This window comes from Betta splendens, chromosome 4 (genome assembly GCF_900634795.4).
Source record: "Betta splendens chromosome 4, fBetSpl5.4, whole genome shotgun sequence".
In the NCBI taxonomy this organism is placed as follows: domain Eukaryota; kingdom Metazoa; phylum Chordata; class Actinopteri; order Anabantiformes; family Osphronemidae; genus Betta; species Betta splendens.
In genome coordinates, this window is record NC_040884.2 from 19,297,577 (window position 1) to 19,318,405 (window position 20,829).

The following is a 20,829-nucleotide window of genomic DNA, read 5'->3' on the forward strand; positions in this document are numbered from 1 at the left end:
GCATTCAGGAGAGACAGTTTAATAGACACTCGGGACGAGGTGTCTCCTTTTATTACCGAGCCGTGTGTCCTCTGGTTGTGGTGCTGAGGTGGTGAGGGATGGCTTCTTCTTCACATGGCAACGATTACCTGTCCATCCTTGGTCACACCTAGTTGGAGGCAAACAATTAAAGAAACTGTGGATCATAAAACAGGAAAGTATTGTAAACAATACAATACATTATTATTGTTAGATTTGTTGACCGTTAGCGTTATGTTCGTAGAACTTGTACAAAATGAGAAAATGCTCCATGAAAAGGGGCTTTAAATAATATAGATGTCAACAAATAAGAATGATTGATCTGCTGGTCATCCTACATGGAAACAGACAAACGGTCTGGCCCGTCTGCTGCTGAGCTGCTGAGCTCGGAATGGAAAGTACGACCCTTCGCTCCAAAAGCGAAGACGCCGCTCCAAGTCAACATCTGTGGAGCATCAGCCTGATTTCTGGGCCACACTGACCTTCTAATGCAAAACACACGGCTCCCGCTGAAGCTAGACCGTCATTATCATTCAGAGGAGGGTGGGGGACACATTGTGCGACTGTCTGTTCATGCCAGTGGGCCGCCCGTGCCCGGGTTCCCTGGTGCCGGCTCAACGCAGCAAAGGAACGTGATGAAAATACCGGAAGCAGGTCTTATCAATGCTAGAGCACCCCCCCCCCCCCCCCCCCCCCACACACACACACACACACACACACTCTGTGAATGAATGATGGTGGTGAGGGCCTGTTGAATAATGAGTTCATACAAGGAGCCTGGATGAGATGATGTGAGTGAGCGGCAGCAGTCCTTGTTCACCTGCTCCTTGGACCACATTGGTCACATAAAAACCTAAAATAAATATGCTTTTTAAGTATCAGGCACTGATCACCTCCACACCCTAGTGTGACGGAGCCTCCTGACATGAGGACGGAGGACTATGAATCTCAGAGGACTCGCTGGTGCATAACGATGTTACGATCCAGCAGCGAGTCTCATAATTGCACTTTTACTTTTGTAATGAAATATCTCATTACAGACATTCCAAGCCGCTGAAGCAGACAACAAGATTCATGGGTCTACTAAAAAAGCGCCGACAGTGCAGTCGGTGTGAAAGAAGGCCTCATGCTGTCATGATCTGTGTTTTTGTTCTAGTTGGTTCCTTGTCTTATTTTGGTTCCAGGTTCCGTTTCCTGTTTTATTTTGGTAGTCTCCCGGTCTCTGTTTTGTGTTCTAGCTTCACTTCCGGGTTATGTCATGTCACAGCTGTTCCTGCTCCACCTGATCGTCATCCTCACCTGCACTGCATCAGTAATCACTCACCCGTGTATTTAGTCACCTCCTGTTCCCGTAGTCACTTGCCAGATTGTCGTGTTTCTTGTGAATCCCTGAGCTGAGCGTCCCTAGTTTCCTGAGTCCCCGTGTTTCGTGTTTCTCGTGTTTTGTTCCTGCTTGCACCGTGTATCCTGCCCGACCCTGGATTATCTACCGACCGTGAGTTTTTGCCTGTTCCCTGCCTGTACTTTTACCGAGCCTTTTTGTGCATGACCTGGACCGTCTGACCGTGCCTTTGAGAAATAAACCTCTTGTTGATTATACTCTCGCCTCCGTGCTGTGCATGTGGGTCCGCCGCCTGCCCGAGTCCCTGACAGAACAATCTGGCCAAACTTGGACCCAGCCAGCACTTAGCCTCCGGTCAGGTCAGTGACTGTTTTTCCTTGTTTTTTACGGCGAATATAACTCTCCCGCGGAAGTATGGAGTTTACCTGCGCCGAGCTACCCAGCGACCTACATAAGTATTTCAAGATCCTTGCGGAGGATTACCGACGGGCTAGTAACCCGGAGGATCAGCGCAGCGCCGTAGAGGTGGCAATAGTGACGCTGGAGGACGATGACACCGCGTTAGATCACCCCAGCGTTCATCGCCTCTACGAGCGACTGTGCGCGAAGTTTGACGAGTTAAGCGACGCGCTCTGTACCACGCCAGCGCCAGTCGCACCGCCGATGGTTTCGGTTTCCTTCTCCCCGCCCCGTCGGATCGTCGTGCCTGCACCAACCTGCCCAGCTCCATGGTTGTTTCCCTGGGAGGATTTCCTGCTCTCACGCGGCCCTCAGTCTCCAGTTCAGCCGCGCGCTGCTCAGTCTCCAGTTCAGCCGCGCGCTGCTCAGTCTCCAGTTCAGCCGCGCGCTGCTCAGTCTCCAGTTCAGCCGCGCGCTGCTCAGTCTCCAGTTCAGCCGCGCGCTGCTCAGTCTCCAGTTCAGCCGCGCGCTGCTCAGTCTCCAGTTCAGCCGCGCGCTGCTCAGTCTCCAGTTCAGCCGCGCGCTGCTCAGTCCCCAGTTCAGCCGCGCGCTGCTCAGTCCCCAGTTCAGCCGCGCGCTGCTCAGTCCCCAGTTCAGCCGCGCGCTGCCCAGACCCCAGTTCAGCCGCGCGCTGCCCAGACCCCAGTTCAGCCGCGCGTTGCCCAGACCCCAGTTCAGCCGCGCGTTGCCCAGACCCCAGTTCAGCCGTGTGTTACTCATGCCCCGGTGCAGCCCTGTCGTCTCCAGGCTCCAGCCCAGTCGAACCTAGTCCAGACCCCAGTTCAGCCGTGTGTTACTCATGCCCCGGTGCAGCCCTGTCGTCTCCAGGCTCCAGCCCAGTCGAACCTAGTCCAGACCCCAGATCAGCCGTGTGTTGCCCAGACCCCAGATCAGCCGTGTGTCGCCCAGACCCCAGATCAGCCGTGTGTCGCCCAGACCCCAGATCAGCCGTGTGTCGCCCAGACCCCAGATCAGCCGTGTGTCGCCCAGACCCCAGATCAGCCGTGTGTCGCCCAGACCCCAGATCAGCCGTGTGTCGCCCAGACCCCAGATCAGCCGTGTGTCGCCCAGACCCCAGATCAGCCGTGTGTCGCCCAGACCCCAGATCAGCCGTGTGTCGCCCAGACCCCAGATCAGCCGTGTGCTGCCCAGACCCCAGTTCAGTCGTGTGTTGCCCAGACCCCAGTTCCGTCCTTGTCCCCGTCAGAGGGCACCGTCCGTCTGACGACTGTTAGCCCCACCCAATCAGGCCCGACGTCTTCCCCGTCGAGCTCGGCAGCTGTAAGCTGTCATGCCAGCTCCGGAGTTGACGCCGTTCCAGTCCCTGTCGGCCATGTTGCGGCCGTTCCAGTCCCTGTCGGCCATGTTGCGGCCGTTCCAGTCCCTGTCGGCCATGTTGCGGCCGTTCCAGTCCCTGTCGGCCATGTTGCGGCCGTTCCAGTCCCTGTCGGCCATGTTGCGGCCGTTCCAGTTCCTGTCGATCCGTTAAAGGTCGTTCCTGTCCCTGTCGGCCATGTTGAGGTCGTTCCAGTTCCTGTCGGCCATGTTGAGGTCGTTCCAGTTCCTGTCCCTGTCGACCAAATTGAGGTCGTTCCAGTTCCTGTTCCTGTCGGCCATGTTGAGGTCGTTCCTGTCCCTGTCGACCAAATTGAGGTCGTTCCAGTTCCTGTCCCTGTCGACCAAGTTGAGGGCGTTCCAGTTCCTGTCCCTGTCGACCAAGTTGAGGGCGTTCCCGTAGGCCAAGTTGAGGGCGTTCCCGTAGGCCAAGTTGAGGGCGTTCCCGTAGGCCAAGTTGAGGGCGTTCCCGTAGGCCAAGTTGAGGGCGTTCCCGTAGGCCAAGTTGAGGGCGTTCCCGTAGGCCAAGTTGAGGGCGTTCCCGTAGGCCAAGTTGAGGGCGTTCCCGTAGGCCAAGTTGAGGGCGTTCCCGTAGGCCAAGTAGAGGTCACCCCTGTCTCTGACCCCGTTCCTGTCGGCCCTGTAGCGGTCGTTCCAGTCCCCGCTCCTGTCGGCCCTGTAGCGGTCGTTCCAGTCCCCGTCACCCTTGGAGCCGCAGCGCCCGCCGGCCCCCAGGAGGAGGTCGCGCCAGCCGCAGTTCCTGCGCACCTCCAGGAGGAGGTCGCGCCAGCCGCAGTTCCTGCGCACCTCCAGGAGGAGGTCGCGCCAGCCGCAGTTCCTGCGCACCTCCAGGAGGAGGTCGCGCCAGCCGCAGTTCCTGCGCACCTCCAGGAGGAGGTCGCGCCAGCCGCAGTTCCTGCGCACCTCCAGGAGGAGGTCGCGCCAGCCGCAGTTCCTGCGCACCTCCAGGAGGAGGTCGCGCCAGCCGCAGTTCCTGCGCACCTCCAGGAGGAGGTCGCGCCAGCCGCAGTTCCTGCGCACCTCCAGGAGGAGGTCGCGCCAGCCGCAGTTCCTGCGCACCTCCAGGAGGAGGTCGCGCCAGCCGCAGTTCCTGCGCACCTCCAGGAGGAGGTCGCGCCAGCCGCAGTTCCTGCGCACCTCCAGGAGGGGGTCGCGCCAGCCGCAGTTCCTGCGCACCTCCAGGAGGGGGTCGCGCCAGCCGCAGTTCCTGCGCACCTCCAGGAGGGGGTCGCGCCAGCCGCAGTTCCTGCGCACCTCCAGGAGGGGGTCGCGCCAGCCGCAGTTCATGCGCACCTCCAGGAGGGGGTCGCGCCAGCCGCAGTCCCGGCGGACCCCCAGGAGGGGGTCGCGCCCGTCGCAGTCCCGGCGGACCCCCAGGAGGGGGTCGCGCCCGTCGCAGCCCCGGCGGACCCCCAGGAGGGGGTCGCGCCCGTCGCAGCCCCGGCGGACCCCCAGGAGGGGGTCGCGCCCGTCGCGTTCCTGTCGACCCCCAGGAGGGGGTCGTTCCCGTCGTAGTTCCTGTCGACCCCCAGGAGGGGGTCGTTCCCGTCGTAGTTCCTGTCGACCCCCAGGAGGGGGTCGTTCCCGTCGCAGCTCCCGCCGCATCTGCATCGGTTCCTGGCGGTCCGGCTCCGGCCGCATCTGCATCGTTTCCTGGCGGTCCGGCGCTGACCGCATCTGCTTTGATTCCTGGTGGTCCGGCGCTGACCGCATCTGCTTCGGTTCCTGTCTCTCGTCGCGGTGGTCCAAGGAGGACGCCGCTGGTTCCTGTCTCTCGTCGCGGTGGTCCAAGGAGGACGCCGCTGGTTCCTGCCTCTCGTCGCGGTGGTCCAAGGAGGACGCCGCTGGTTTGTGTGTCTCGTCGCGGTGGTCCAAGGAGGACGCCGCTGGTTCCTGCCTCTCGTCGCGGTGGTCCAAGGAGGACGCCGCTGGTTTGTGTGTCTCGTCGCGGAGGTCCAAGGAGGACGTCTCCACGTCTGTCTTCGCCTCTGGTTCCTGCCTCGTCTCCACGTCTGTCTTCGCCTCTGGTTCCTGCCTCGTCTCTGTCTCGGCTGCCGGATTGGTGGCCTCGCCCCCGGCGCCTCCTGCTGCGTGGATGGCGCTGCCTCCTGCGGCGGCGCCCGCCTCGACTCCTCAGCCCCTCGGATCAGCGTCCGCCTGGAGGACGCTGCCATGCGGGGTGGTCCCCGGGGACATCGGTCCAGCCCAAGGGCACTAAGAGTGCCACCCTGGCTCAGCGGCTGCTGGGCAGGGTCTCGCCACGCCATCACCCTCCGTGAGGGAATCCCTGAACTTCATGTCTTCCCTGTTCGTGGACTTTGTTGTGGACTCTTGTTTTGGCCCTCCCCCGGTCCTCCCTCCACCCACCCTGCTCATGTACCTTGAGGGGTAGGGATTCGGTCCCTCCGCCTGGGACCACCCTCCGCCCGCCCTGGTTTGGGGGGGGGGCTTCCGTAGGCGCCGTGGAAGGCGCCATAGGGGGGGGGGTACTGTCATGATCTGTGTTTTTGTTCTAGTTGGTTCCTTGTCTTATTTTGGTTCCAGGTTCCGTTTCCTGTTTTATTTTGGTAGTCTCCCGGTCTCTGTTTTGTGTTCTAGCTTCACTTCCGGGTTATGTCATGTCACAGCTGTTCCTGCTCCACCTGATCGTCATCCTCACCTGCACTGCATCAGTAATCACTCACCCGTGTATTTAGTCACCTCCTGTTCCCGTAGTCACTTGCCAGATTGTCGTGTTTCTTGTGAATCCCTGAGCTGAGCGTCCCTAGTTTCCTGAGTCCCCGTGTTTCGTGTTTCTCGTGTTTTGTTCCTGCTTGCACCGTGTATCCTGCCCGACCCTGGATTATCTACCGACCGTGAGTTTTTGCCTGTTCCCTGCCTGTACTTTTACCGAGCCTTTTTGTGCATGACCTGGACCGTCTGACCGTGCCTTTGAGAAATAAACCTCTTGTTGATTATACTCTCGCCTCCGTGCTGTGCATGTGGGTCCGCCGCCTGCCCGAGTCCCTGACACATGCCGCCCTATGGCCCCGCAGCAAATTAATCTGATGCTTGAGTTTCTGTGGTCTGGACTAAGACCACTGGTCGTAGAGGCTGCGTATTAATATTGACCAGGAGAATCCATCAGCGGCTCCCTGGAAACACGGCACTAAAGGGTAAATGGAGGCGGAACCGGCGTGGTTAAGCTGCGAGGGATAAGCAGATTCCCACATGCTTCACAGAGCGTGTCTTTTCCAAGGAAAGACACGAGAGTGATGGGATTTCCACGATCTAAGTCCCACAAACACTGATAAAGGACGGGGGGGGTGGGAGGAAGAAACACGATCCTTATCGTTGTGTATATTTATGATCATGGCGTTTGTACACAAACAAGGCGTTTAGCTCCCACTCACGTGCAGACAGGCCCGGCTCTCTCCACAAGGCACGAGCCACGGTCCAGGCAGTAATTTGGAGGACAATCTGCAAATGACACAACAGACCACAACTGATTATTACGGCTGCAAAACAGATGAAAACATAAAATGCTCTGAAGCTTTCCTTCCACTCGCTCTCTCTCTCTCTGTCATTTTCCATCTCTCTCCTAAGCTCACAGGAAACCAAAGTACGCTCATGCACGTCTGCTCTGACGAAAACACAAAATGGGTAAATTAAGTTAGTGGAGAGACCTGAGCGCGTGCATTCATCCGTTCACCTCTGCAGAGGGAATCAGTCTGTTTTCTACAGGTGCATCTGATGAGAAATGTCCCTGATAAAGCCACTTGGCAGTGAAGGCAGGCTAAAGAGGAGGCTTGGTCTAACTCCTGGAGACGAGGAAAGCGGAGGTGTTAATGGATCTTGGCAGCACGCAGCAAACTGCGAGTTGTGCTTTGAAGACTTGAGAGCCAGAGTTGAAAATGTTGAGCGAGTCGCTCCTTAGAGTGGAAACGAGCAGATATGAATAAAGCTTTGGCAACGCTTGAGACAAAACTGATAATACGGCTCATGGGGGATTTAATACAGTGGAAACACTGTAACAACATTGTAATTTTACGAAATTACGAAGGCAAACAGTGGGAACCCGTTACCGTGGCAGCTGGACTCATCAGACAGGAAAGGCAGACAGTCAACGGAGAGGTCGCAGCGCTTCCGAAGTGGGACACAGCCAGGCAAAGCTTCACACACCAGTTCTCCCAGTTCACACTGCAGCAGAGCTGGACACGAAGGAAGGCGAAGGAGTCGTTCTTGCGGTCACATCAATATGAGCACATGATGAATGGTGTAATAAAACTTTACGCTTGTTAACCTAAGTCCCCCCGAGACAATCATATGGACATTACTCATGTCATATACAGCGGAATCCAAACATACGAGCCTACATCTGGAACGCATTCATGCACAGTAGACCTGGAAATAATCAAAACCTCCACGAATGTAAAAACACTGCATCTCCGACAACGAGCCATTCAAAGCGACCCACGCGGACTTACGGCAGCCGTTCTCGTCCTCCCCATGAGGGCAGTCCGGGACCCCGTCACAGCGAAGGATGGAGGGGAGGCAGAGCGCGTTGGAGCACTGGAAAAACCCGGCGGCACAGCGGTCCTGAGGAGGGAGCGTGCCAGGGACCGAGGTGGGACAGCGCTCCTCGTCTGAGCGATCGGTGCAGTCGGGCTCCCCGTCACACCACCAGCTGTGGGGGACGCACTGGGAGGAGTACGCACACTGGGAATGGTCCACGGCGCAGGTCAGAGGCCGAGGAGTCACCGGCCCTGGAGGGATTATCACAGGGAGCATATCACCGAGCTGATTTTGGTTTCATTACAGTAAAAAAAAACTTATAGTAGAGAACTGTTCTAAGAAAGGTGGTGAAATATTAGATGATAATGTTTTGTTTTGTTCAGAGCTGCTTCATCAGAAACTGAGAACGAAGGGTCACAAGGAGAAAACACCACAATAAAGGTGTAATTGCTTTCCCCTTCCTTTTGCCCTCTGAGCTGGCCCTCGGCACTGACCAAGTCCACCGTGAATTTATATGGACCCACAGGGCAACAGGCTCCATTAACTCACTACACTGGCCTCCAACGGACTCACCGTTTATGTGGGCGTTGGAGGACAGACTACGCGGAAAAAGACGAAATGGGGAGAAAACACGAGGAACGAGCCCAGCACCAGGCGGACGGGAAACAAGAACCGAGAGCTGAGCGGAGCAGGGGAGGAACAGGAACTACCTCCGGTCACGCATTCTGAGGAGTAGCTGACGTCATCCAGCGCCACGTCCGTCCACACGTCCCCACCCACCTCCGCCTGGAAGGTCACTCTAAAGGCCGCGGGGTGGGACAGGACCACGTTAGCGTAGCTCCAGCGCTCGCCGTGGTCACCAGTGGCCGCCCACATCAGCAGACTGGTGCCGCTGGGTCCAACGGTGTAAACCTGTGACGGAGAAGCAGCAAAGGTGATTCATGCATCAGGCTGAAGCTCCATGAAAGCATCCAAGCAGATGTGGATAGTTGAGTCTCTGTGTTGGGTGATGCTTCCTCACTGAACCTGTGCTGTCAAACTGTTTTCAAAATGTTTCCCTATTTGTGTCGTATCAGATCGTTATACTCTTTCTATTAATTCTATAAATTTGAGTGTCTAATCAGTGGCTGTGTGTGGAGCACACCGCCTGTCTAATTAGTATTTTTTTAGCATTTGCATATTGTTGTTTTTGTTGATTTGAAATTGACCCGCTCACAAAGACGCCTAAAAAAGACATGAAAAGGCGGCTGTGAGGATAAGGTTTGTGAGGTGACGTGCTTTGATGGATTATTTCCTGGCAGGGCCACTTTCATTCCTTCCTGCAGGGATCAGGTGATTGACAGTTCGCAGAGCAGGATGCGGTGTTGTGCTGAAGAAAACGGTGCTGAAACGTCTTCTGAAACCAAATTAAGCGCGCAGGCAGACTGTGATGGATCAGCTGACGGACATTTTGATGGTGTCAGAAACAAAACGGCTTTGAATCGTTTGTGGAAATGTGGCTCCGATTAGATCACCTTCAGCGTTCCCATCCTGTCCGAGCCGTGCATGAAGAACCAGAAGCGCAGGTGACACAGGCCGATGCTGGATGGGAACGGCCTCCTGGTCGTCACCTTGGCGACGTCACCCTCCCTCTGAGGGGCTGAGTGAACGTACAAGAAGCTCCCTCCACCGCCTGTGGAAATAATACAGTATAGTGCGTTTACTGCAGGTGAAACATCCACTAGTTTACTTCTGTTACATGTGGACAATGGCATCTGTGCAGGGCCAGGATAAAATGGGAGCTTTGCAAGCGAGTTACAGGATCTAGGGCCAACAGACACACACACACACACACACACACACACACACACACACACACACACACACACACACACACACACACACACACACACACACACACAGTTACTGGCTCTGCCCTTGGTGAATCATCGGGTGTCCCTGCATCTGTGTGTGTGTGTGTGTGTGTGTGTGTGTGTGTGTGTGTGTGTGTGTGGTAAATGACAGATGGTTGTGGTTCTGGCAGCGGAGTGACATCATCTGTTCGTCCCATGACCCTCTGCCAATCGATAAACCCAACAGGATAGTCAAAAAGACTTAACGTTTCTGTACATAAAATAAACAATAACTGCACTGCTGTTCGACTCAGGATAATATCATTAACCCTGCATGTGTCTGTGATTGGCTCTTTTTTCCCAGCTGTCACACTGTAATTATAAAAAAGGCCTCCCACATGGACATCAGGAAGATGCAGCAGAGCTTTATCTCCTAATAGTGACCAAACATACGGTAGATTTATGATACGTTTTGGCAGGTGCTGACCTGGACTGTGATCCGTTTGAGGACCAGCTCCTGGTGTCTCACTCTGGTGACCGAGTCTCCAATCAAAGTCATCATCAAGATCCTGGAGAAGCTGGCACGTCTCCTGCCACTGGCCCTCCTCCATGTTGAAATTACAAGCACCTGGAGACTGAAATGTACGCTCTGGATGAGAGAGAGAGAGAGACAGACAGAGAGAGAGAGACAGAGAGAGAGAGAGACAGAGACAAGGAGAGAGAGACAGACAGAGAGAGTGAGACAGAGAGAGAGAGAGACAGAGAGAAGGAGAGAGAGACAGAGAGAGAGTGAGAGAGAGAGAGAGAGAGAGAGAGAGAGAGAGAGAGAGAGACATGAGGCCGTTTGCTGCTCTTCTACTAAATGCATTCAATCCCCAAAGCCGAAGAAAGTCACTTCCCCATTTCTTACTCACCACAGTCTATCTCATCTGATTCATCAGGACAGTCGGCCTTGTTGTCGCACACCAGGTGGGACTCGATGCAGCCGCCACTGCGACACACAAAGTCTGTGACTGCAGGACAACTAACTGGCTCCACAGCACCTGAAACACGCACAGACCCAGGATCAGATCTTCATCAGGTAGACATTATTAAAGCTCAGCCCTTTGACTGATGCCCTTTTCCATTAGGATGAATTGCATCTATTGCAGCATCATGAGAGTTTTATTTAAACACATCTTCCTGAGTAGAGAAGACTGTAAACAAATCCAGACAAAGGCCTGTCAAGAAACTCAAAGTCTCATCCCTCAAGCGCCGCCTTGTATGTGACAGAGCAGAGACGGAGGAATGAAAGATCAGGCTGATCAGAGGCAGCACACACACAACGGCAGGACGCGCGCGCGCGCGTGCACGGCTCGGCTTCAAAAGGCACCGGCGCAAAATGATGAGGAAACAAGCAAAGAGCTAAACCTCCCTCCAGGAGGTCAGAGGGGTAAATCCATCACAGGAGGAAGTGAACATCCGAGGCGCGCCTTCAGATCTGATGGACGTGCTGCGTAAGCGTCGTCACACGTGCGCGCGCCTCTCCGTCTGGTTTGATCTACGTCCCCAGCGCGTCTGCAGGTCAGTATTTATGTCTGCGAGCGTGTCTATATTTGTGCGCCGCGGCCGAGCCAAGACACGTTCCACGCGGGGTCCGGCCTCGCGCGGAACATCGGCTCGGAAGTAAACATCAAACGGCGTCGGACGGAGGCTGTCATCGCACAGACAATCGAACTGCCAGCGCTCCTCTCCTTTCCCCGCTCGCAGACTGACGGTGCCGGGGACAAAATCAATTTCACACGGCAGACTATCGGTCGGAAGGATCATAAAATAATTTCACAGCATAATGATATCTCACTTCGGAATATTATTGAAAGTGCGCTTTGATAAAGCGACGACAGAGGAGGAGAGCAGGAGAGGAGTTGAATGTATTTAAATTCACATAATATTAAATAGACTGAATATTATTCACATAATATTAAATAGACTGAAGACTGCATTGATTACTCATTCAGGCGCTTCGACACTCACACTTATATGAGCTATTTTCAAACTTGAATCAAAGAGTCAATTAATGGGTTCAGCAAATCTTCAGAGGAGGTTAATCCAATTAATTTTATTATTTATAGGAAGATGATTCCATCATTGTGGTTGCATCATATAGTAGATTAGAAACTGCTCCATGTCACGTACTTGGTGCACAGTCCACAAACTCTAGGTCGTCCAGCGCCGCTCCTCCGCTCACATCCCTGGAGCGCACGCCCTCAAATATCACCTCAAAGCGCCTCAGCCTCCTGAGGGGAACCTCGGCTCGCCTCCACTCGTCGCCCTGGTGCCCCGTTTTGTTCCACACCTCCAGCAAATCCCTCTCCGTCTGCGCAGGAGAGCAGCGTTGACAGTAAGGTGGCCGCGTGTCTGCGCTCCACACGCAGCGCTGAGTCAGCTGCAACGCCGCAATCTCAGAGCGGGAGGAACCGGTCGAATGTCAAATGCAACGGAGTCGTGTGTCAAGAGGGAAGAAGTTTAAGTTCAAACAATCTGAGGTTCTGGACAGAAAGTGAGTGACATCCAGTCATTAAAGTCTCATTAGCACAACATCGCACGGTAATAATTTCCCCAGCTTTGAAACCTGGCCTGATGGATTTCACTCACGCCACATGTGGAACACATCAAAAGACAGACTGATGCGTATTCCTGGGCGAATCTTTTCCCATGATGCCTGCCAGGCATTAAATCATGACTAATACAGCTCTAAAACAACACGCGTTATGAGCCAGTGTCGGACCAGCAGCACAACACATGTATCTGTTCATGTTATCTGGAACAGGGTGCGAGTAAATGTGAGAGTCTCACCTCCTCATCATAAAACTCTGATCATTAATATCTACTTCAGCTTAAGGTCAGAACAAAGACCTGTGTAACATGGAGGTTCATAAATCGAATCGTGCACTGTTCTATTGTCGCAGTAATTCCTAACAGCTTCCTCGACCTCTGCTCCTTTGTAAAGGTGACGGAACGACAGCCGCTCTATTACATCACGTCGTGTTTTCAGTTTAAGGGCTGAGCTTATAAGAATCAGTCTCTCCTCGACGGCAAACGTTCGAACGCCGTGGGCGGACGAGCGAACGGCTCCGAACAAATCAAGACGTCGGACTTATTTAAACGTCGCAGCCGGAGCCCGACTGCAGTGGGAGAGACGCAGTCGGGACCAGAGGACGGACAAAGTCACATTCTACCGCGCGGTTTCAAAGCCTATTAAAATGCACCCTTGGGTGAGGCGTGCGCAGGCTGTCTCCTCTGCTTTACGCCACTGGAATAATCTTATTAGGGTGCGAGTACAGTGTAGATTAATAGGCAGAGTTACAGCAGGACTTATCCAGATTTGTGTCAGGGGGTTAAGGCTCAATCCATAAAACCGTCCCCACATAAAATCATGAGCAGATGATACGGACACTGGTGGCTCACGCTGGACGTCTGGGTGGCGAATCAGAGACGTTTATTCGATAAAATCCAGTGCTTCATTTTTAAAACTCTCCTTCAAGGCCAATGCAACCGCAGTTTCACTTTGCTCCAACTGAAGAGTACATATATATTTGCATGATGTCATTATATCCTCCCCCCGGTGACAGTCGAAAAAGAAAGTTGTAATCACAATAAATGCTTATTTTATGGATTTCCCCAATGTATTAACCACATAGTGAATGTTCCACTGAGCTGAAATCCAATTTGTATTCATGGCTTTTTCATTTTATGGAATCGCTGGCAGCTGTTTTTCCTGTCGACTCACCTCCGATTCAGTGCCGCCACTTTCGCCGACTCAATCTCTGCTCAGTTAGGCGGTCTCTCAGGACTGCGTATCAGCCACGTGACAGTGGCGTCGTTGCATATTAAAAACAACATCTGAACACGTCCCGTTTCTGGCTGAGAGGTGGAGGAGATTATTGAGGCCGCTGTCACGTCCACGGTGTAAACATGAACCTGGGATAATTACAGTTTATGTAAAGCTGGCCCACGTCCCAGAGGTGTGATTTGGTGTCTCTGTAGATCAGAGCATCAGCAGCTCGAGCCTCTCGCAGTTTCAGAGATAAAAATGATCCTTACATTTTACACCAACAGCTTCAAACACGGAGTCTGACAGAAGGTAAACTAAGAATATCTGCCTTAAATCACCTCAGCCCTTGTTGAAGTCCTGACCTGCTCTGGTCTGGACATTTATGGGTAATATAAATAATCAGACCTGTTAAGCCCTCTGTGGAGGCAAACAGCACCGTTAAATTTAATCCCCTGCTCCCACTTTGTGTTTAGCATCATTACCATAAGTCCCTTTGTTCTTCAATCAACCTTTAAAGATTGCTCACACTGTATTTACACTGTAATGTTTGCAGAGTGTGTGAGTTTCCTTTCTATTCACGTTCGTACTCATGGGCCAAACCCGAGGCAATAATGCAACAAAGCTGTAAAGTAGAGCCCCCGCTCCCAGCTCCCCACGCTCTGTCTGTAAACGTTCACCTTCAGAACGGGACGTGACCTTCTTTAATAAGCCACACTGGACATTTCCCATCTCTATATGAGCATGAGGACTTGTAAAACGGGCTATATGCAGTCATTGTGTCCTGCCGCTCGGAGAGTCATATAATCAATCAAACAAGCGGAAGGCTCGGCTGCAAAAAAAACACCAAATCACATGGTGCTCATTTCAAAGAACAGCGTCTCTCCCTGGGTTTCACACTCAATCAATAGCACATCAGGTCACTGGGGAATTGGATGATTAAAACAGCGTCAATATATGTACAAGCACAGATGTTACATTGGGAATCTGGGAACAGCTGGATTCTACTAGTGCATGAGGATGGAAATGTTTTCAGCTGTTTCATCCAAGCCACTGGTTGAGTCTGTGGATGAAGTTACTCCAGTATGCACCCAGATGGTGGGGTGTGACTGCACCACTCACAGCTGCCCCACAGAAAACACCAGAGGCACAGACAGACTCGCCACTTTTTACCTATTTACCCAGAGTCTTTGACAGAAACACCTACGTGGGGCCATAACAATCATTGCTTTAGAAGCAGTCAAATCATCTAGCCTCATCTTTGAGCTGAAGCCAAAATGCCTTTAAATCAAAAAGAGGAATGTTTTTTTTTTACCTTAATCAGCAAACGGATGGTTCCTGAGGCCTTGTTGGAAATGTAGTACCAGAAGGACAACTTGCACATGGCGCTGGACTCTTTCCACACGGAGCTCCTGAAATGAGCTTTGTCACCTTTCAGGCCCACAGGGGTGGCCTCCAGGTACACAAAATGACCTGGAGGGGAGAGCAGCGGTGAGCGAGCCTGTTCCCCACTCCCTCCTTCAAACCTGTCAAACATCTAATGTGGGGCTTCTCAAGCTCCTATCTACCGTGTGTGGTACATGGTCACGTACCGTCCTTGGTCATCAGAGTGTGATCGTACGGGGGCCTTATGTATCGCAGGGATCCGGTCCCGAGCGCCCAGTCGAAGTTGTCGGACAGGGAGCTCTTCCAGCCACAGCGGCCGCTCTCGAAGGAGCAGGAAGTCCCACAATCCTTCTCATCTGTGCCGTCGCCGCAGTCGTCGGTGAAGTCACAGCTCTGCCTCCGAGTGAAACAGCGGCCGTTCGCACAAGGCAGGAAGCCTGAAGGACAGGGCCCTGAAGACAAGACAACCACATGATAGCAGTCACACAAATTCTGAAATCCAACAAAGCATCTGCTGCACTTTGCCAAGAGAAGAAATGAGGTTGTCATCATTTCTCTATGTGCTTAACCTGATTAAACAGCGCAGCTCAGTATTGACTTCAGAACACAAGCAGTCATGTCAGGAGTGGGAGTAGCATCGGAGTCTTTAAGAGGCTTAGGGAGACAAAGGCAGCATGAGGCTGTGAGCAGGAATCAAGGCTTTATGGGGTGGAGGTGCTGGAGTCTGCTCCGTTCCAGCAGGGTTAGCGTCGTCTGTGGGGAGCGTTAAAGGCAGATGAGGCGTGAGGGAGAGGGGCGGTAGCCGTAATTAAAGGAGCGCACGGGGGAATAAGTCTCCTCAGATGCACAAAGGCACCTAGAAACCTACGCTGCTGCCTGGTGTGGAGCTTCATATACAGGCGTGGGCACATTCACCCGGCCTCGTTAGTTCCAGGACACAAAGCACCTTGTTACACAGGGAGGTTATTACATGGTCATGAGCAGTGTGACCTTGCCACTGCCCCGATGCCCTCCACCACCCTGGGTAGCACAGCGCCCTCTAGTGCCAGGGTGTCGCTCCACACAAACCACCCTCAGGATAAATGAGAGCAGCGGCCTCCACTGCACCCACACCGTGGCGATAGTCGTTCAGTGCGAGCGCTGATACAGACGAACGCCGGGACGCAGACGGTGGGAGAGAGAGTCAGCGGCGGCCGTGACAGAGGGACCACACAACTTCAGCCCCATCCGTTACTGAGCAGACAACCGAGCAGCGCTGTCGTCTCCGCAGCATTCAATACAAAAGAAAGGCTATAAATTTAATGGGCCAATTATAGCTGCAGTGACAACGGCAATAAATCAGCGCTTGTTGTTTTCGACTCTTCAAGCATTTCCCTAAAAGAAACGTAAAAAAAGGGAGCGTTCAGAAATGGGTTTGGCTCCATTTACTCAATAACTTAAACAAGTGGAGCATCGTTGAAATTTCACTTTATCACTGTAACGGCACCATTTTTTATGATTTTACCTTTTATTGTGTTTTTTTAATGTATAATAAAAGAAAAAAATGATTTACAAAGCCATACCCCATGTTTACATGATTTATCATTGCTTTAGTACGAGTTGAGCTTCAATCACATTATGAATACTGATTCATGTCTTTAAGGCTGATTTTACCTTCTAAATAATGTTACGGGTGTAAAATACAAGCAGTGGTAAATCCCTAATCACAAACATGAGCACATTAGATCTGTGAATCCATCTGCAATTAACTTTAATCCTTCTCTAATCAGTAAAACATCCAAATACCCAAACCTGGCACTCAGGGCTTTACAGTCACGTTATTTTTACACTTTCCTTTATCCCTTGTTCTTTACAGACATCACAATCTAAATAAATTGCTAAACTCATTATAAATCACACTAAAAGCTAAATTCCACACTATTTGGATCCGAATGGGCTCAAGGAGGAGGCTGGCCTGAAGTATCCCAAGCAGCCCAGCATGATGACATAATTAAATGATTAGGATCTGAATTCATACCTGCAGAAGGTGGAGGATCAGCGTCCTCGTCTCCTGCCGAGGCGGCCAGCAGACATCCTGGTGAGAAAATGATATCGTCCAAGCAGATTTCACCCTTTGGACTTTTGCCCACTTTGCCTTCGAACACAACCTGGAAGTCTCTTCCGTGGCTCAGCGGGATCTCCCTCATCTGCCAGTAATTGCCCTGATCCCCCGTCAGGTTCAGCAGGAGATGAGCGCTTCCTTGGCTTTTCCGGAACACGCTGAGAGTCCCGATGCCGTCGCCAGACATGTGGAAATAAAAACGCATCTGCACAAAGGATGAAAAATTGTGGGTCTTTATGAGTTTAGTTAAAAATTTACACTCGCTCTCTATTAACTGATCCAACCTATCGTAGCAGAACACAGAACAAAACCAGCGTGACCATTCAGTGGCAGCAAAGACACAGTGACACATTTGACCCCATGGGCCTCCTGCTGAGCTCCCGTACGGCGGTACAACACCCTCCTCTGTGGGGACACACGCCTGTCAGTCTCCCACTCACCTCCCCTTTAATTGGCGCCGTGTTGCTCGCTGCCTGATTGATTGACAGGTGAGGGATGGGATTAGGCAGACACGGCGAGCAGCGCCAACCGGGCAGTCAATCAAGCAGTGGAGCATCACACAGACAGAGACACACACACTCACTCTATAGTGCATGAACCTGCTCAATTACCTGTTCACACACATACAACACAAATAAGACGCATTCCTCTGTTAAATCAATTAATTAAATTAACAAGCGTTTATAAATAGATTGTGCTTGTTAACGCTGGTTTAGTTAAAGAACAGCTGCACGTTTGCCCTTTGACCTCGTCCTCACCTTGCACTGTGAGCTCCTCCAGCTGAGCAGCGCTCCCGATATGCGCGCGATGTCTCCGACTTCCTGCGGGAAGGAGCTCTTCAGGTAGAGGTAGTGCCCCGAGGGGTCTCTCAGGGTGTGATCACTGTGTGGGCCGGTGCCAACCGTGGGAGCGCTGCCCGTTTTGATCAGCCAGTTAAAGTCGTCCCGCTGGCTCTGGTGCCAGGAACAGAGGTCAAACTCAAAGCTGCAGCGTCCAATGAAGCCCTCTGAAATACGGCAGCAAAGACAGAAATGGGTTGGGGCCTGTCCATCAATGTGGAGTTACTGCTCCAACATTAGAGGAGGCCTCACTGCAGATGTAGGGATCCTCATCTGAGTTGTCCCCACAGTGGTTGATGAAGTCGCACAGATTGTCCTGAGGGATGCAGTGGCCGCTGGCGCAGGCGTACTGCTCGGGTCCACATGGCTGTTCTGGGGGAAGAGCAGGGGAACAGTCCAGGAAGCTGACATCATCAATCACCACATCGCCCATGTAGCTGATCCCTCGCTTGGCCCTGAACGCGACCTGGCGAACGGAGATCAAACCCAGCTCTCAGTCCCATCTGCTGTCTGCGTCACATTTTTAACAGCTACTGGTGAAATGTAACACAGTCAGACAAGGCTTGAAGCCAAAAGCTCTTCAGCTGCTGTTCGCAGCATCGGCGCAGGTTTGACGCTGCCTGGTTCTGACAAAGGTTAATGTGCATCGGCCACAACGTGCAAAGGTCGCGGCATTTGGTCAAAGGGACGACGCGACCAGAGCAATCACGCCACTACGGCCACGGCTGAACCTCTGCAGCCAGACACCACGGAGAGGCTGCGCCTGTAATTACTGTCACACTCACAATCAGTCCTTGACCCCTCGTCTGAGTCTAAATTAGCCTGTTGGAACAGAACTGAGCTGGAATATGTGAAGGAGACATTTCATTTTGGGGTAAAGCTCTGGTTACGTTATACAGAAAGAGTTTCCAAATGTGCAGATGATCATTGTCAGACCTGGAAGTTGCTCGACAATCCCAGAAACACTTCTCCTCGCCTCCATCTGTTGCCTTGGTTACCCGCCTGGGACCAAACTTCGTGAGTGGTGTTTCTGTACTTCAGCAGCACCTGCAGACGTCGCGCGAACAGAAGGCGAGTGTTTCTGTCAGCCAGTCGTTGCGCGCCCCCCCCCCCGCTCTCACCTGCAGCGATCCAACGGTGAAGCCGATCATGTGATACCAGAAGACCAGCGTGCACTGCGGGCCGGTGGAGGAGATGACAGGCGTGTAGAGGTCGGTGGTGTGGCCGTAACCGCCGTTTGAACTGTCCGCACACATGTACCAGCCCTCGGGGCTGCCTCTGTGCCGGGGAGGATGGGAAAAATCATAATCGTGTCCTCAAACTGGGAGCCTGGCTGTGAATGGGAGTGAACGCGAAGTTTGCCTCGCTGGGGGTTTTGGCTCATTGCACAGCTCTAAAATTAAGCTATTAATCCAAAGTTCACAAGTTCAAATGTGAAAAACGGGGCATTTTAATTAAAGATGACAATGCCCTGACACTCCATCTCATTTAGAGGAATGAGGTCAGGTGTTTGGCCTCTAAGACTAACCTCCTCTCTGCACTAGTTACCCATTGTAATTCACTAATAATCATTTATTTTAGGCATATATTCAGGTTAATGTAACAGTTTGTCTATGATGAACTGTCAGTCATAAAGACGATAGTTGTCACTGACACGACTGGCCCATAACAGGCATGGTTCCTTTTGGGTTAAATAAGCATCAGCATCATGTCTCTACTTCGCTCGCCCCTCGTGGACTGAGAGGAGAGAAAGGTCAGTGATGGGGGGAGGGAAAGAAGAAGATGCAGCCAGAAGGTGAGGTTATGAATGGAGATAGTGTCTGGAAGCCTGGCTGAGGGAAGACGTTACTGAAGTCAAAGTGCACAGCAATTTTCTGCTCTTACCTTTAAGCCAATAAAACTTAGATAAGTGCGATAAGAAAAGTGTGTGTGGAGTATAGAGTATAGAGCTAGACCTACTGGGTGTGGTCATTGACTGGACGATGGTACTGCTCTCCATCATGAATGGTCTCCCCCTGATCCGGTTCCCAGTGGAACACATGGAGCGGAGACGACTGAAGAAGCTTCCAACCACAAGTGTCCCCACCGTCGAAGCTGCACAGTCCCTTCACTGGAGAAAGTCAGGTCATGGATGGAAGACGGCCAAGAGGGGAAAAAGAAACAAGCAAAGCAGGCGCGGAGAGAAAACTCATTTTACCACAGTTTGTTTCATCGGAGCCGTCGGAGCAGTCGTGCCTGAAGTCGCACACTTTGCTGGTGGGAACACACTCTCCGTGTGCCCCGCACACAAACTCCCCGGCAGGGCAGCTGTGGGGCTGGTGAGTGGGGCCCGGAGTGGTCACGGCCGTGTTGGTGTTGTTGGGGGGCAGCTCTCCTATAACCACGGGTACAACACAAACCCTCAGAGGGAATTAGACAATCGCTGCCCTACAATGGTCCCATTTCCTGCTGGCGTGTAGTTATTTACCTTCATATGGGAAACAGTCAAGGAAGGACAGGTCATCGATAGCTATGTCGCCGTTGAAGTCATCACCCACCGTGCCTTCGATTAAAATCTGGCACAGGCAGGAGTGAGAGTAAATCAGATCCAGAATCAGTTGTACAGTCCGTAAACACACACACAGATTTGCTGCATCAACAAAATAAAGCATGGGTGTTAATTAAAAGACAAGCTTAGATGTTAGATGAGTCATTTTTCTGCCTGTTTCCTTCTAAGGAGGATATTAACACATTATTAGACATTAGCATAAGCTGCAGCTTCTTGCAGACATGGTTCCAGAATAAATCTCATTAGTTGATCCACATTTAGTGTTTTCATGAGGACAATGTGTATATTATGATCTTATATCTGTCTCTCAGTGCGTCTCGAATCTGAATGCCGTTTCAGAATGACACTGTCGCTAGAATTCATCGCGTTGGTGTCAGATAATTATGATTTGTCATTCTGTGGCAACGCGCCCACTTTGCGAGCCAATCAATCAGCTATTTATCAGCCTGAATCGAAGTTTAATCCATCAGTGTCCCTTTTTAACTTTCCCCCATTCTGCAGTCTATTAACTTGACAAACAGAGCTGCTGTTTTCAATGGCGTAATGGAGGAAAAGCCTTTAACGGCCTGTCCGGTTCTACTCACTCATGAGTAATGACAACAGAACATCCATCTTGAGGGATCAATGTCGAGCAGCGGAGCTA

General features: G+C 52.4%; 1 protein-coding gene across 2 annotated transcripts in view; it reads right to left on the reverse strand.

Annotated features, from left to right (window-relative positions):
- Positions 1 to 20,829, reverse strand: part of malrd1 (MAM and LDL receptor class A domain containing 1) — a 29,939-nt gene that overhangs the window by 2,505 nt on the left and 6,605 nt on the right. For both annotated transcript variants that reach the window (XM_029149229.3, XM_029149228.3), the window contains exons 11-29: positions 20,106 to 20,193; positions 19,836 to 20,012; positions 19,598 to 19,748; positions 18,760 to 18,916; positions 18,575 to 18,685; positions 17,891 to 18,104; positions 17,558 to 17,805; positions 16,716 to 17,004; positions 14,905 to 15,150; positions 14,628 to 14,785; positions 11,677 to 11,857; positions 10,416 to 10,544; positions 9,989 to 10,150; positions 9,184 to 9,341; positions 8,380 to 8,581; positions 7,642 to 7,920; positions 7,240 to 7,365; positions 6,568 to 6,634; positions 57 to 148 (exon numbers count right to left, since the gene is read on the reverse strand). In XM_029149229.3, the coding sequence (XP_029005062.1) occupies positions 57 to 148; positions 6,568 to 6,634; positions 7,240 to 7,365; positions 7,642 to 7,920; positions 8,380 to 8,581; positions 9,184 to 9,341; positions 9,989 to 10,150; positions 10,416 to 10,544; positions 11,677 to 11,857; positions 14,628 to 14,785; positions 14,905 to 15,150; positions 16,716 to 17,004; positions 17,558 to 17,805; positions 17,891 to 18,104; positions 18,575 to 18,685; positions 18,760 to 18,916; positions 19,598 to 19,748; positions 19,836 to 20,012; positions 20,106 to 20,193 (3,235 nt within the window). The remainder of the gene's footprint in view (positions 1 to 56; positions 149 to 6,567; positions 6,635 to 7,239; positions 7,366 to 7,641; positions 7,921 to 8,379; positions 8,582 to 9,183; positions 9,342 to 9,988; positions 10,151 to 10,415; positions 10,545 to 11,676; positions 11,858 to 14,627; positions 14,786 to 14,904; positions 15,151 to 16,715; positions 17,005 to 17,557; positions 17,806 to 17,890; positions 18,105 to 18,574; positions 18,686 to 18,759; positions 18,917 to 19,597; positions 19,749 to 19,835; positions 20,013 to 20,105; positions 20,194 to 20,829) is intronic.